This window comes from Embiotoca jacksoni, unplaced genomic scaffold, assembly GCF_022577435.1.
Source record: "Embiotoca jacksoni isolate LCO1_2020_lvr unplaced genomic scaffold, fEmbJac1.0.p SCAF_19, whole genome shotgun sequence".
Taxonomy (NCBI): domain Eukaryota; kingdom Metazoa; phylum Chordata; class Actinopteri; family Embiotocidae; genus Embiotoca; species Embiotoca jacksoni.
In genome coordinates, this window is record NW_027185329.1 from 7,695,322 (window position 1) to 7,711,518 (window position 16,197).

Consider the following 16,197-nt stretch of genomic DNA (forward strand, 5'->3'; position numbering starts at 1 on the left):
AATGCCATCCATTATAAAATGTGTCGATCCTGCAACGTATGGAAGTAAAAAAAAGACGTGCAATCGTTTTAATTTTGAAACTGTGAGCTGCTGTAAAGTGGGACCTTGATGTGACAACTGTTGTAACAAAGGTTTTTATAATTTATTTTTACTGCATAAATAATGAAACACATATTGCAGAAACTATATCAACATGCATGTAGAATTCAGGGCCATTATTAACAGAGTGGTGAAGCTTTGTAAAATCTCTGATCTTTGATAGGCCTCTCATTACTTTACATTTGAACAATTGACAAATCAATTACATTTAGTCAAAAGGTGTAAATAGTGAGTATAGTAAAAAAAAACCAGACAGGACTTGTAATGCTTTAATTATCTTTATTTCAAAGCCTTTCCTTTTACAAAGCTAAGATTACTGACTGTAAGAGTGCTTGGTTAATGAAGCAGAAGAAGATATCTTTCAGAGGATACTCCCTAAACACAGGAACTCACAATAAATCACAGAGCCATGACGTTGGTTCACACCAGGGCACACACTGAGATGAAAAAAAAAGTACATTTGAGGTAGCCACAAATCCAACTGGACAGCATCAGTGATACATCTTTGAACTGACTCATTGAGAATAAGTAAGGCCTTTTCATAACACACATAAACAACAGCAAGGCACAGAAGAGTCGGGGTCAGAGGTCACCTCGCGTGTAAACTTGAGGCTTTCACTTTAGTGAGTAGAAACTGCAGGCAGCTCCTACAAAACTTGTTCATGTCTCGGCACTCACAAAGCCACGTGGTAAAATATTAGCACCTACAAATCAGAGTTAAAATGTGCCCATTAGTTCAGTAACTCCATCAGAGATTAAACCACATTACCAAGACATGAGTTAAACGACAAAGGCATTTAATCAAATTCAAATTCATCAAATTCAGGTCTGAGAAGTTCAGTTCTGTTCAGCTCAATGATCCAGGATCCTACTATTTTTGTACAAAATGGACAAAGCAAAAAATAATGACAATTTACTCAAACTCATCGGCACCAACTTGCTTCACTACTGCTGCGACACTGTGCACAGTATTTAGTTCGTATCCTAAGACTAGCTACGTCAGTTAAAAACTACATCCTGGTTTCTCACACAGTTCTGTTGGGCAGAGACAGAGCGCTGAAGCTGTATACAGACGATTTGATGCTAAAATTTCTACCAACGCTGAGCAGACGGAAGTTGTGTTCGGTGGCGTGGGCGTTCCTGATGTCTCAGGAGACGCTGGTCTACACGATAAAACAAAAAACAATCCAATAAAAAAGAAAAAAAAAGCCATAAAACAGAACATTTACACCTGGGAGTGTCACCATCACAGACTCGGTAAAGGAATTTGCTGCCATTTGTTAAACAGGTCAGAACAAAGCAAAGTTCAAGAAAAAAAGTTCACCTATAAAGCATACCTCGCATACATCATTCTAATCATTGGAAGAAAAAAGGTTCAAATGGATGTGTATGTTGGGAAAGCGACATTTTTCAAGTTAAAGTGACTGAAAATAAAAAATAAGAATAAAATAAAAGCATTCACATTGCTCGAGAAATGCTGTCCAAACTCCAGAAAAACTGAAATACAAAATAGGAGAAAGTGCTACAGAAATAAAACTCAAGGCCCAATTCTGACTGAAGTCAGAGTCCAACTTCAAATTATCAGATAAAATAAGCAGCTACATCTGATTCAATGAAGGGAACAACAGAAAGCTTTCATCAAGAAGTAACAATTACTACTGCACAACTATGAGAAAAAAAAAAAAAAAGTAAAGTAGCAGCTATTATTAATTTACTACTTTAAAAAGAGGGGTAGTTGATATTTCCTTCAAAATAAAATCTTCAGTTTCATGCAGACTGGATATTTTTCTCAAATATTTGTGCAGCTGTAATACAATTCCGACATGAGTGCCCGACTAAATCAGCGAATGAGATCTGTAAAATAACATTGCACAGCCTGGGGTACAGACCTCAGTTGGATGGATTTTTTTTTTTTTTTTTTTTGTCAGAATTGGGCCAACAAACTGGGGAAATATGAGCTGGAACCAACCCGTTCCCTGATTTAAATAACCTTTGTAAAAGCAGGCAAATATACAACTTCTTATAAAGAAAAAGGACTCAAGAAACAATTCAACATCAAATGTGAAACAGCGCAGGGAGGCTTTAGAGCAGCTGCAACAAAACACGCGAAGGAAAATAAAATGAACAAATAGTTTACTGCTAAACATTTCTACTTAAATCATAATGTATTATGTAAATCAGTGGCAGCACATTGTTAAAAACGAACATTATTATTAATAATCATAGTATCTACTATTCATTCTTACGACTGGACATTTGACCTTTTGACTTTGCCACACCATCACTGCTGTGTACCGTCTCTGCCACGTGACAACTGTTCGTCCTCACACCGTGTTTCGTCTCGTACATCCTGTTCGCGTGTCCTCTTATTATGTCTCTTCAGGATTTGCCATTCAAGGATTAATACAGTTTTCTGACTTGAATTTGATTCAGGGGGACGATGTCCGACAGGCAGTGGAGGAATGTAACAATTCAAATTACTGCAATTAATTACAGTCAAGAGGGACTTTCACTTTGAATATTTCTCTTCTCTGCTATTGTATATTTCCACTCCACCACATTTCGCAGGGAAATATTGCACCTTTAACTCCACTGCATTTATCTCACTGCTAAAGGCAAGTAATCGTTAAATGTAACAGACACACATGTTGTTTGTGAATTTGTGATTCGGCACGGCTTCATCTGTCTAAATGGACGAGACACCACTGATGTACATAAACCATTTACAGACATTCAGACGTAAACACCTGCAAACTGAAACATATTGTGACTGGAAAAAAGTCAAACTTTAAAATTCATAATTTGAGGAAGAAACAGGTGATACCCCAAATGTGCCGTCTATAACCATTTCAGTAACCCTAACCCTATAAGGTGCATTAATAGGAGTCACACTTGGGGTTATAGGTTGTAAAATCTGCCACATTACAGACCTCCTACATCGCCGCTGTGGCTGCATATGAACACGTACAAGCAGAACTTTGCTCCTGTGTTTACTTAAGGAACCTACTTTTTTCATATTTCGAACTCCATAGGCAGAATGTTTTGTGTTCCTTCAAGGTGAGAAAAAGGGTTGTCTTAGGACTCCCGTTTTATCTTCGCACTACTGGGAGACTTTCACTGAATCATATCTAACAAAAAAAGAAACAAAAGACAAAAAAAAAGACAAAAAAACCCACTGAAAACATCCTGTAGTCTGAAGTTTCCTTATGTCCAAGTAAAGACAACAGTAAAAAAAGAAAAAGAAAAGTTTGGCTACTTGGGGTTAAGTGCAATTTCTCTTGTGTGTTGAGGGCTGGAGAGGCTGGTTGGCATCTTGAGGTCACTTAGTGGAAGTGCTGCTGGCAGTGGATCTTCTCCTCGGCCTGGTCCAGCAGCTCCAATATCTCCCGGACGATGGCCTGCAGTGCACGGCCCAGGTCTTCCCCGCTGTAAGGCTTTCCGAGAGGAGGCACGTGAATGAAGGCAGAGCGACCGTGGCTCAGGTAGAGAGACGTGTAGTAGGTGAAGTCACAGAGGTACCTGGAAGGGAAGAGAGCAAGGCATTGAATGGATGAAGAGACTGACGCAGGAAACCAAAAACCCAATATAAGGAAACATACTGGCAGCTCTAAACTGATGAATGGAAATTATATATCAATCTGAGATTCTTGAAGTTGAACATTCAGATTTGTTAAAACATTTTTTGGGAGTTACGTTCATTTTTTTCAAACAGTAAACATTGAACAGAGACACTGGACCCCCCCGGGAGTTGAATACCGTTGAGTACGGACTTGAGGCCCAGGACGAAACAACCTCACCGTACTAAGTAGTGGGCCGGGATCGGATGTAACCGGACACGGACCCAGCACCGGCCTCCACACACACCGAAGTCTGTCAGTCCTCAAAGCGGACTCCATCGCTTAGGTGGAGGTGGTGGGGGACGTGGGGTTGTTGATTCAGGAGCAAAACCCAGTCTAAGGGGAGGTATGACGGTGCGGACGCACCATACAAGGCCAGGCAGCGGTGAAATCGCGTACCTCAGGAGACCGGGACGGACGCCACAAGGAGAGAGAGAAAGGGCGACACTTCCACAAAGCGCTGCCAAAAGCAGACTGGGCTACAGACCCTCAGAAATTTGGATACAAAGGAAAGCAAACTGCAGATTTTTTGATTGCCTGAGAGTCTATACAGAAAAAAAGGGAACAAACGATTTGTATTGAACAGCCAATTCGACTGACAAAATGTTGAACTGTGGACACCCCGACATCATTGTAAGTCTCTGTCAGATCTGGACATATTTTTATCATTTTCAGTAAAAAAAAAAAAAAAAAAAAAAAAAAAAGAATAATTACCTTCCAGCATCTTTGGAGACGGACACAGTTACTCCAAGCCCCGACGCAGACACTCTTTTGCAGACTGATTCCATGTCAATAACTGAGTTGATACAGTCCGGGCCTCCCACAATGCAACACTGGGAATCAGGACAGAAGCTGCTGTTGTCCAGGCCCTTGTAGCCATGATTTCTGCCACACTTCTCCAATGTGACGGTGGTGGCCATACCCGACACTCCGACATGAACTACCAACTGGCCAACAAAGAAAACAATCAAAACACAAAGTCAGAATCACTCAAATATCTCTGGCTTACTCTGTCATCTGAGTTGGTGTATTTCACCTTTAAAAGTGGAATAATAGGAGCAGGTCAAGTCAGGTCCGTCTCTTACCAGTGGATGATACTGTTTCCATAATGAAGGAACCAAACTCTGCACTGTCTGGTACTCTACAGGAACCTCGTACACATGCAAGTCCACTTCACTGCCCAGTCCGAGTTTCTTCATTTCCTGTCAGAACAAGCCAAAACAAAGAGGCCGACATTTGTTTAACATTTTCAGACAACAGTTGCAGTTTCTTGGGTTGAATTTCGAATATAAATGCTCTGAAATTCCAGTAGGTAATCTGGACAAATGAGAAAATGTAATTTTCGGCGGTAGAACGGAAACATCATTATTTTAAACAGCTGCCTTTTGCGCTCTTCGCCTATTCTCTTGTCAGTCATACATCCTGCACACTGACAGCAAAATAATTGCTGTAAAATCTCTCCTTACATATTTGCAATTTTTGGTGAGTGTTTAATATTAGGATGGTACATTTCAGACCCTGCTTGCATTTTCTTAGAGGAGAGATATTTCAATTGCCTTGCCGCTCCCAAAAGCATCATTTTACACTTAACTTAGAATAAAAAAAAAAAAAAACAACAACATTCTGCCTACTTCATACCAGTATGAGAAAAGCAAGAAATAAAAGATGCAATCATAGATATCATAAGTAAGACAAATCTGCTTCAGCTTCATAGCCAGTGAACCAACACCTCCCCCAATCTCCCTGCAGGACAAATAGCCCCGGACACTGACCCCCACTTGTATTGAAAAGAGGCTTGTTTGACCACGTCTGTGACCCTGCCACAATGCGGTCTTTTGTTTGCCTTTAATATCCTTATCAAGTCCGTCTAGACACCCTGACAGCCACCATCATCCCCCACATGGAGCCTCCTTCAAAAACACTGCTACAGAAGCATGAAGCTGGCCGGCAGCTATTAGAGCATCACGAACTGCCATACAATCAGCTTTAAACGTTGCTAGCAACATGATATGAATATAAACAACATGATGAGCTTCGAGATGTTTTTTCAGGATGGATGATTAATATTTTGGAGAAAGCTAGTCAATGATTTGACTTAGTGTAGGAACAAAACTCAGTTAAATATATATATACATATATTTATTTATTTATTTCAAAGGAGTAAGGAACATAAAATAATCATTGAAGTGTAATTTAAGAATATAAGAATTATAACAGCAATAGATGAGTAAAAAAAAATACCTGTACGGCTACCCAGCTGGCATTGACAGTGTGCTCTCCAAATGGCCCAAAACCTGCAAAAGACATCAGTTATTTCAGTTGCTCAACTAACACTGATGCTGTAAGGTTGCTGTTACATTACGTTCAATTTAAGGAGCCTGAGACATCCTGGTGTGACTGATGATTCAAGAGAGACTTTTACTTTCACAAACAAAATGAACATGCAAAGATGAAATACAATGCCCCATGGATTTTTATTTTTTTACTTTTACCTTACTCAGATGTCCACAAACTTTAAAATACAACTGTAAATGCAGAGAAGTGTAAATCAACTCTGTAGAAAGGGATATGTGAATATTGTGGTTTCAGAAGGACATGTCTTTATTATTTTAGCAGTTTTCCTGTAGTATGTCACAACTAAATGCTACCTACTCCTTTACTAAAGTGACTTAAATACAAATTATTACTGAAGTTTTTTAATGTGCAGCGATATGTTTATATTTCGGCATGACTGCAAGATACTGTCAAGGCTGAATCTTGCATTGCAATAGGAAGTGTATACGTCCCATCTTAAAAGTCTTTTATATTCAAAATACTGAGATGTCGTTGCCTCATATTTGCTGCTTGAGTTCATAAATTCTGCTGTTCTCCAAAATGAAGGTCATTATTACTAAAAAAAAAAAAAATCCCTCCATGCAGTACTCCATATAACCTATGAAACGATAGCAGCAGATATTCAGGGATATTCACTCTAGACTGTTTATATAGGGATCTATAATTGATCCCCCTCCACCACCCGCCCTCGGGTCAGCAGGTCCCTGGGGGCTGGGTGGAGAAGGGATCAGTCTGTCTGACAGGCGGCTGAAAAGGAGCAGAGTGAGGGGCCGGCAGCTGCCAGCCGGCCGCTATTGTGAAGGTGTTGTTCCCAGGCAATTTACACATCTACTATCAGCTGGGGCAGCGACTTTCTGCACCCCTTTGTGTCTGAAAGCACCAAATCACTGTCTCTCTCACTTCTGCTAAAATAAAGTGTACAGGACTGGAGATTGTGCGCTTATGGAATATTACATTAATGGAAGTGGATTTGCATTGTGAGAGTAGTTTTTAGAAAAGCAATCCTTGAGTTTATAGGATGTTTATTAATTTATAAATAGTTATAGCAATGTGATTATTACTTAGGCTTTTCTTGTTAAAGGAATAGTGATGTAAAACGTGTTTTCTCTGATAAAACATGGAGATAGATTGTTAAGATGCTGCTAATAATAACAGTTTCTGGTCCAGGTTTTCACGGTATTATGCAAAGCAGTGTGATTAAACAGGAAATATAACAGATGAGCTTCTGCACAGAGACCAGTACAGTAAGATATCAAAACTGGAACAAAGTCACCGGCTGGTTACTGGTTATTTCTTTTTAACTACTTTGCACAGATTTATATTGACACCATGTCTGGAAAGAGGCCTGATGTCGAGAACAAGTCCAACAGTTTGACAGTGGATGGTACTCACGATACCAAGCAGGAATAAAGAACTGTTTTTATTAAACTGATATATAATATTAACTTCTGACAATTTTATAGATGCTTGTTTTACCTCTGTTTTTCATTGTTGTTCAGTCTTGTGTGGACATACTGACATTATTCCTGTAATGTATCTAAGTAGCCTATAAACAGATATTAGTAGGCGTGTTGTATTGCGATCACTATAATAAGCAAATGTTTGAGAAAACTTTATCTAATTTGTGAAAGTAGGCTGATTTTCTTGAAATAAAAGTATTCAGAAACGAAATTCAACATCTGGCCATAAAGAAAAATGGTCAAAAATTTTTGAAAACGACACAGAATCAAATTAATTCTTGGTGAAAAATGTTAAATAGATATATTTATATGAATGTTTTTTTTTAGTTTTTTTTTAACCTCTGTCGCTAGAGTTTAATGGCCGTTCGACAAAAATACATGAACACAAAATTATGACTCCAGCTGATCGGCCAGTGGCCCGTAATTATGCACCAAGCCTGTTAACAACAAAGTGTTGTCATTAAAACTGCAAACAAAACGTGTCTTCCTGCAGCTTTTTGCAGCTGCGGTGGAGTGAAGCAATAACAGCCTGACGCCATTAACGGAAGAGCTGTCATCTCCTGAACTTTTCCTACACTTCAGCCGCTGTTCAATCCGCAGACAAACACCACAACAACAGCAGCAGCAGCAGGTCAAATAAAGACAAACCTGTGACGACCACAGTCCGTTTACTGTTGTCCATTTCCCGTCCTGTTGCGGAGAATCCGTTGTTTGTTTTCTCTGGTCGTTAGTTTGAACCAGGCTGGTGAAGAGAGACGGTACCCTCCACAGCTGACGGCTCCTTCTGCCTTACACTAACAGAACCGGTGATCCCCCTTCATTCTGCAGGCTGCGTGAGCCCTGACGTCATTACGTCAACAGTGACGCCCTGAAAGAAATGGAGCCTCCAAAGTAACATGATAAATAATTTAAATTGGATCCACACGAAATTGAAATACCAAACAAAACAAAAAAACACATTAAAAAATAATGACATAAAGGGAATAGAAAATAAAGAAATTGTAAGCAATATAAATCTATTTGTTCGATTATTTTCTTACTGATTACAGTATTCTTTAAAAAAATATATATATTTATTCAGGCATAAATTTATTATTCATACATATTATTCCGAAAACACATTTCACATTAAAAAAATAAAAATAAAAAAAATAAATAAAATGAAATGATTTGAAGTGCGTGTTTCTGACAGTAGAGGGAAGCATCCCATAATACAGCCGTGATCACGCAGCGCAGCGCCGGAAACTCATTGGACAACGAAGAAGAACAGTAGGTGGGGAAAAAAAAAAAAAAAAAAACCGTGTGTGAAGGGCCAAGACGGCAAGAAAGACTGAAAAAAAAACAAAAAAACCCACAACGATACAGTCAAAATGGTAAAGTACTTAACTCTGGACTCTAGCGTTTTGATATATTTCTCTTTTTCACCATCACGCTCCCTATTCAGAAAAGGTTGGCAGCATTGTAAGCATTTGGTGTTAGCCGCTACGGTTGCTCGGTTCGCCATTGTCGCTGAATTCAACATTTACACACAAAGCGGTTGATTAGAAATGTGCTCGGACTTAACACGAAGCTAAATAAACCCCTTTTACATCGTGCTAAAGTGGTCTTTCTTTTTTAAACTCTGGTAGTTTGTTGTGACGGCTAACGTGGAAAACGTATCATAAACGTGGAAACCATAAAGCGGCACAGACCGGTTTCTCCTTTTTAAACCTGAACACCGCCGGGTGATCCGCGGTGTCCCACTACTTTAATTTATACCTCGCTTAAGATGTTGTGGGGAGGAAAATAAATAAAATAAATAAAGTTCCCTCTGGCGGCCTGTATTCCTGTGTGTGACCCGTTTCTCTTGTCATTTCGCAGCTTCCCCTGTCTCTGCTGAAGACTGCCCAGAACCATCCCATGGTGAGGAGCTACCTCAATAATACAATAATGATTATTATTATTGCTATAATGTAGTTTGCAAAATGTTATTTGTTACGAGATAGTATTTAAATTTGCGTTCAGACTGGAAGCAGTGAGATTAATGAGCTGCTTTCGATTTTTGTCTTACTTTGGCTGAAAATCAGCGAGCTTGTGTTTGTAACTTCTCATCTGTGTGGCTTCTAGTTGTTGTGAGTTATACCAAAAAAAAAATACATCTCCAGTTTTTTTTTTTCTTCTTCCCTGTCCCCGTCTTCTCCTCAGCTGGTGGAGCTGAAGAACGGAGAGACCTACAACGGTCACCTGGTCAGCTGTGACAACTGGATGAACATCAACCTGAGAGAAGTCATCTGCACCTCCAGGGTAAAGCCACTTTTCTGTGGGCGTTAAAACTGTAGATGGTGACTCCAGCAGTAGCAAAGGCAACGTCTACATCTCCGTGTTTCAATGTTCACATGAACCTTCACCCGCGTCGTACGTCATGACGCCAGTGTGCAAATGCAAAAACTCGTTGGTGTGTTAGGGTTAAACGACGCTCCCTTTTATCCTCTTGTAAAAAGAAAAAAAGCTGAGCAGTGGCAGTGAAAACACACTTTTTGCATTTGTTCAACTGTAACTATAAAATGTTAATGGATACAAAAATATAGTGTAAATAGTACTCCGCTACTGTTCTGTTGACCAATTCAACATTTTATCAACGATGATCTCAGGGTTGCAGTTGTTGGTTCATGTATGATTAAACACTCCACCACTCCCCTCACAGGATGGAGATAAGTTCTGGAGGATGCCTGAGTGCTACATCCGAGGAAGCACCATCAAGTACCTGCGAATCCCTGATGAGATCATCGACATGGTGAAGGAGGAGGTGGTGTCGAAGGGCCGCGGCCGTGGAGGCGCCCAGCAGAACAAACAGCAGGGCAAAGGAAGAGGAGGAGTCGGCCGAGGTGAGTGGAAGCAGCAGCAGCAGCTTATTTTATTTTTTTGAATTGCCAAATGAGGCAACATAAGAATGATCGAGCCCTTAAATCTGCGGATTACAAACGGAACGTTGTGGGTGTCTGTGGCGACATTCATGGGGGAAAATCACAAGCAGCGTCCAGTTAGTTTCCCTTTATTGCCATCATGAGGCTCACTGATGTTGCTGGTAGCATCAACCCAACCAAAATATTTTTTAAGAATTGTTTATTGCGTTTATTTTCTGTGTGCAGTGACCTGAACCAGCAACCTGTAACTGTATCATCTTGCTGAAGAACTTTTAAATACCAACAACCATTTCATGCCGTTCTAGTTTTGTTACCACAAAAATGAAGCTTGCGTCCTCTCTGTAGGTTTGTTTGGCGGCCGGGGTCGAGGGATGACCGGCCCTGGTCGGGGTCAGCAGCAGCAGCAGCAGCAACAGCAGCAACAGCAGCAGCAGCCAGATAAGAAACAAGGCAAACCACAGGGAATGAAGAACCAGCACTGACCGATACCGTTGCACCATTTGACAAAACATCCTGTTAATCAGTGATTCCGCCTTCAGTAGTCTGTCGTGATGTTTGTTCGGACTGACCGCTGCACAAATCACACTCACAGAGAGCAACTGTGCTTTCGCACTGATTTTTTTTTTTTTTTTTTTTTATAAATCATTTGGAACTTGGTATGAGCATTTTGTTTATTATTATTATTATTATTAACAAATGCCAGTGTATCAGTTAGAGCTGCCAGACTTCTCCTTTAGTTTTTGTAACATTACAACATTACAAAGTTATTCAACATTACAAGAGCATTTTGTATTGTAAACCACATTATGGTATCCAAAGTCACTTTTGCATTTGTTGCTACACTGGAACAAGTGTTTTAGAATTAGTTTCATAATTTTTTGGTGGTTGTCTCCTCAGGTGTACTTTTTCATCATTTTGAAAGCACTCTGCCTCAACTTCTGTTGCATGAATTTTTTTTTTTGAACTCACCCTTTATATCTGTGTTCTTTGTGACATCCTGTGGTTTGATACTTTTGTTTGTTTGTCTGCTGCGCTGTACGGTTTGATCACAGCAGGTGGAGAGTATGCTGGCAGCCGGGAGGCAAGAATTCAGTCCCTGAAAATTAACACTTTTGTTGAAGCATTTATTAGACAACACATGATGATTATAATTAAGATTTCCAGGAAAAAAATATTCTCATTTTCTTAAGTCTGAAATTAGGTCCAATATGTCGTGTTGGTTGGGTTTGATTTTATTTTTGTAACAAAAGACGGTATTGTAATTTATTTACATGAGAACATGAGAATAAAACAACTTTTGTTAAAACGGTCGTGTTTACTTGGAAGCAATCCTCATGTCTAAACATTTAACCTCAATCTGATGCTTTTGGTCCTGATGGTCAAAAAATGTCTGGAATCAGTTCCAATATGGTCCTGCTACTCTTGGACAGGTACCTTGAAATTGTATAGATTGAAAATCTCGGCACACGGAAAGATGAACAGATCAAGTCTGGACCAGATCAGTTGTTTAATTTGTTTCTCGAATGAGACAAAAGTAAAAGTGGTTAATTTATCAAAACGATGGATAACTAAACGGTGACTGATGAAGTCTCAGGGTACGCATACATATATGAATTGATTTATTGATTAAACACAAATTGAAATTTTTTTATTTCATAGTATTAGCATATACAAAATGAACATTAACTACTTGTAGCCCTATAACTGTAAAAGGTTATTTACTTATCACAGGTTTATATAAAATCTGGTTTTCGGCTGTTGGCTGGTATGTAAGCAAAATGTATTGTTGTGGGATCTGGAGCATTGTGAAACATAATTTGTTTTACATTCTAAAAAGGGCTGATTTAATAAAATATTGTCCTCTAAAGAACGCGTTCAGTTGGTGCACCCATATCCAGGTGTTTCAGTGTACATTTCATCAATACAAATAAACATTCAAAGTACATGTAAAAGAAAAAAAAGCTAAATATGCAGTTTTATATTTTTTTCTTTACTAGTTAATCATAACATAGCACAGATTTATTCACCTAATAATCAGAATTTGGTGGTCTTGAGAAAAAATAATTTTATAAATGTCCAAAAAGTGTAAGACTAAATAACCCTTAAATGTAAAATATATAAAACAGTCACACAGTAAATGCTTCTTAAGTCAAACAACATTTTTTCTGAATAGATTCTAATATTTTACACCAAAAGTTTCTACCAAAGATAAATTCATTTTATATTGCTAACTTATGACTGCTTCAATGAACATGCCAATCACATTAAATCAAATACTAATTCAAAGTGCTTTAAAATTGAAGACAAATTTAAATGCTAAAAATATCTGAACTATACATTTAAAGTAAGAATACTCTTTAAACATAAAACAATCACACAGTAAATGGTTATTAAAGTCAAACAAAAATTTTCTGAGTAGACATTTTGCTAAATGAGGCTCTGACTAATTGTATAAAAGACAATAAATGAGTAGCTCGCTCATAATGAAGGCATTGTGCTCTTGAGTTTAGTCTGTCTTGAAGACAAATTAATAAAACAAAAAACTAAAATCCTTTAGTTTTCTAAAATGTTCAATCTCTAAAGACTGACCCAGTTCATCATCGAGTGAGTCATCATAGACACGTGTGAGATCAGTGACACCAGAAACATGGACACAACAAATAAACATAAAACTCAGTGAAATCATTATTACTACCAAAGATAAATTGCTTATATTGCTAACCAATGACTCAGTTTCAGTGAACCTGATAGTCAAATAAACATTCAAAGTACTTTAAAATGCCCTGTGATAGACCACCCAGCCTTCGCCCAAGGTGAGCTGGTATAGGCTCCAGTTAAATGTATATTTAAACGTAAAATGTAAGAATAATCTTTAAACATAAAATGTATATTTAAACGTAAAATGTAAGCATAATCTTTAACCATAAAATGTATATTTAAATGTAAAATGTGAGAATAATCTTTAAAAGTAAAATGTAAGAATAATCTTTAAACCCAAAATGTAAGAATAATCGTTAAACCTAAAATGTATATTTAAACTTAAAATTTAAGAATAATATTTAAACCTAAACTGTAAAAATAATCTTTAAACGTAAAATGTAAGAATAATCTTTAAAAGTAAAATGTATATTTGAACGTAAAACATAAGAACAATCTTTAAACATAAAATGTATATTTAAACATAAAATGTGAGAATAATCTTTAAACTTAAAATGTAAGAATAATCTTTAAACATAAAATGTAAGAATAATCTTTAAACCTAAAATGTATATTTAAACCTAAAATTTAAGAATAATCTTTAAACCTAAAATGTAAGAATAATCTCTAAACGTAAAATGTAAGAATAATCTTTAAACCTAAAATGTAAGAATAATCTCTAAACGTAAAATGTAAGAATAATCTTTAAACATAAAATGTATATTTAAACGTAAAATGTAAGAATAATCTTTAAAAGTAAAATGTATATTTGAACGTAAAGTGTAAGAACAATCTTTAAACATAAAATGTATATTTAAACGTAAAATGTGAGAATAATCTTTAAAAGTAAAATGTAAGAATAATCTTTAAACATAAAATGTAAGAATAATCTTTAAACATAAAATGTATATTTAAACGTAAAATGTGAGAATAATCTTTAAACATAAAATGTAAGAATAATCTTTAAACCTAAAATGTAAGAATAATCTCAACGTAAAATGTAAGAATAATCTTTAAAAGTAAAATGTATATTTGAACGTAAAATGTAAGAACAATCTTTAAACATAAAATGTAAGAATAATCTTTAAACATAAAATGTATATTTAAACGTAAAATGTGAGAATAATCTTTAAAAGTAAAATGTAAGAATAATCTTTAAACATAAAATGTAAGAATAATCTTTAAACATAAAATGTATATTTAAACGTAAAATTTAAGAATAATCTTTAAAAGTAAAATGTAAATTTGAACGTATAATGTAAGAACAATCTTTAAACATAAAATGTATATTTAAGAGTAAAATGTAAGAATAACCTTGAAACATGAAATGTTTATTTAAACCTAAAATGTAAGAATAATCTTTTAATGTAAAATGTAAGAATAATCTTTAAAAGTAAAATGTATATTTAAACCTAAAATGTAAGAATAATCCTTAAACCTAAAATGTAAGAATAATCTATAAAGCTAAAAAAAAAAAAAGATCACAGTAAATGGTTATTAAAGTTACACAACATTTTTCTGAGTAGATACTGAGATTTTACTAAATGAGGCTCTGATTAATTCTTTCTAGATAAAAGACAATAAATGAGCAGCTCGCTCATGTCTAAGGCATCATGCAGTAAAGTTATGGATTCCCCGAGCCTAAAGGTTTTTGTTTTTTTTCTTCCAAACATAATTAGCACAAAAAAGTTAATAAAATCAGAAGCAAATAAAAAGCTAGAATTGTCTTGGTTTTTACTATGTGCCATCAGAGATTTCTAGCCCGTCTCTTTAGAGTAGACTGAACCAGTCCACCATCCAGTGAGTCATCAGACACGTGGCCATGATTCTGGAGTCACTGATCCCAAACAACAAAGAAACATAAAACTCAGATCAATCAGAATTACTACCAAAGATAAATTGCTCTTATGTAGCTAACCAATGACACGGTTTCAATGAACCTGATAATCAAATAAACATTCAAAGTACTTTAAAATGAAAGAAAAGTAAGAATGCAAACATAAAATAGCAGATTATGAAACAAAAAAACAAGAAAAAAAATACCCCTTTAGTTTTTAAAATGTGTGATAAGAAATTAACTGATAAACTAATATCTATAAACTCTTCCAGCTCACGCCTCCGTCATCTACTCCTGTTTGGCTGTGATGGTGTATTTCCACGTCTCCACAATCTGGGACAGCTGCAGGTTGTCAGGAAAGTTTTCCTCCACATATTGAGGCACCTCCACGTCTTTTTGGTCAATGTAGATACTTACTGTGTCTTTTATACTGAGAAGAAAGAAGAGATCTGAGGTTAGTATATTACTTTCTCTGCTCATGGGAAAGTATTTTGAATGTAGGAAATCTAAAAATAGAGAATTAAACCAACTTTACAAACAACATTAAAGTCCAGCACCAGTGGGATGGTACTTTGACTTTTCAACTTTTACCCAGAAGGGAGATATTTGCTACTTATCCTGGTTATTTTTAAACTAAACATTTATAGAGGACAGCAGCGATAAAAAAACAACTATAACCACAAATTCTTGGTTTAATTTCTCATCTTTTGCTGGCTGATATGTGTAAATAGTGGTCAGTTCTCTCAGCCCTTCGTGCTATTTTAAAGAATTGGTCAGATATTTCGAAAAAAGGCCGACACTGTAAACACATTTTCCCAACATTCAACCTGACAATTTTAGTATTTTTGGGATCCTCATTACAATAACAGTGAGTTTGAGTGATGTTTGGACGCACGGCATGTGTGTCATGACTGCGAGGTTTAAAGTGTTAATGCACACTCTTTTCACAGAAAATACATGAGGGGCCATAGGAGGAACACGTGTATAAAACAAAAATTCTGAGGCTGTGCAACAGGTTTACCTCCAGGATGGTTTGTAGTCGTCTGTGGCCCGCAGGCGGCCCAGTCTCAACAGAAGGAACTCATGCATCTCAAGCAGCCATTGGTCCATATTTCTCCTGGATAAAAAGCCTTTCAGCGCAATCTTTTCCTCCTCTGTTAGTGGCTTCTGGTACTCATCTGGATAACCCAAGAAGGGCTCCTTTTTAAAGAAACATGAATTGAGATATTTTATATGTATTGTAAAGATAT

General features: G+C 36.8%; 3 protein-coding genes across 3 annotated transcripts in view; 1 reads left to right on the forward strand and 2 right to left on the reverse strand.

Moving 5' to 3' along the window:
• Window positions 1–364: 364 nt before the first annotated feature.
• On the reverse strand, window positions 365–8,316 carry LOC138200534 (pyroglutamyl-peptidase 1-like). The gene is made up of 5 exons (XM_069153311.1): window positions 8,159–8,316; window positions 5,958–6,010; window positions 4,802–4,918; window positions 4,431–4,663; window positions 365–3,618 (listed from the first exon to the last, which is right to left on the reverse strand). The coding sequence occupies exons 1-5, from the start codon at window positions 8,190–8,192 to the stop codon at window positions 3,423–3,425; spliced, it is 633 nt and encodes a 210-aa protein (XP_069009412.1). The 5' UTR covers window positions 8,193–8,316; the 3' UTR covers window positions 365–3,422.
• Window positions 8,317–8,765: 449 nt separating this feature from the next.
• On the forward strand, window positions 8,766–11,719 carry lsm4 (LSM4 homolog, U6 small nuclear RNA and mRNA degradation associated). The gene is made up of 5 exons (XM_069153310.1): window positions 8,766–8,883; window positions 9,371–9,412; window positions 9,695–9,793; window positions 10,194–10,374; window positions 10,759–11,719. Exons 1-5 carry the CDS (start codon window positions 8,881–8,883, stop codon window positions 10,893–10,895), a joined length of 462 nt encoding a protein of 153 aa, XP_069009411.1. The 5' UTR covers window positions 8,766–8,880; the 3' UTR covers window positions 10,896–11,719.
• Window positions 11,720–15,158: 3,439 nt separating this feature from the next.
• LOC138200316 (E3 ubiquitin-protein ligase rnf213-alpha-like) overlaps window positions 15,159–16,197 on the reverse strand; it is a gene marked incomplete at its 5' end in the record, with an annotated part of 40,797 nt that continues 39,758 nt past the window's right edge. The window contains 2 exons of the mRNA XM_069152884.1: window positions 15,159–15,377; window positions 15,969–16,147. Of these exons, the coding sequence (XP_069008985.1) occupies window positions 15,236–15,377; window positions 15,969–16,147 (321 nt within the window). The remainder of the gene's footprint in view (window positions 15,378–15,968; window positions 16,148–16,197) is intronic.

What these genes read in the sequence shown, in the direction of transcription:
- LOC138200534 (XM_069153311.1), bottom strand. Translation starts at nt 8,192, where the DNA reads ATGGACAACAGTAAACGGACTGTGGTCGTCACAG. An exon ending in CCAGCTGGGTAGCCGTACAG is followed by an intron (nt 4,919 to 5,957) that starts GTATTTTTTTTT and finishes TTGTTCTGACAG; the next exon opens with GAAATGAAGAAACTCGGACT. An exon ending in GGAAACAGTATCATCCACTG is followed by an intron (nt 4,664 to 4,801) that starts GTAAGAGACGGA and finishes TTTGTTGGCCAG; the next exon opens with TTGGTAGTTCATGTCGGAGT.
- lsm4 (XM_069153310.1), top strand. An exon ending in AAGTCATCTGCACCTCCAGG is followed by an intron (nt 9,794 to 10,193) that starts GTAAAGCCACTT and finishes CTCCCCTCACAG; the next exon opens with GATGGAGATAAGTTCTGGAG. An exon ending in AAGAGGAGGAGTCGGCCGAG is followed by an intron (nt 10,375 to 10,758) that starts GTGAGTGGAAGC and finishes TCCTCTCTGTAG; the next exon opens with GTTTGTTTGGCGGCCGGGGT.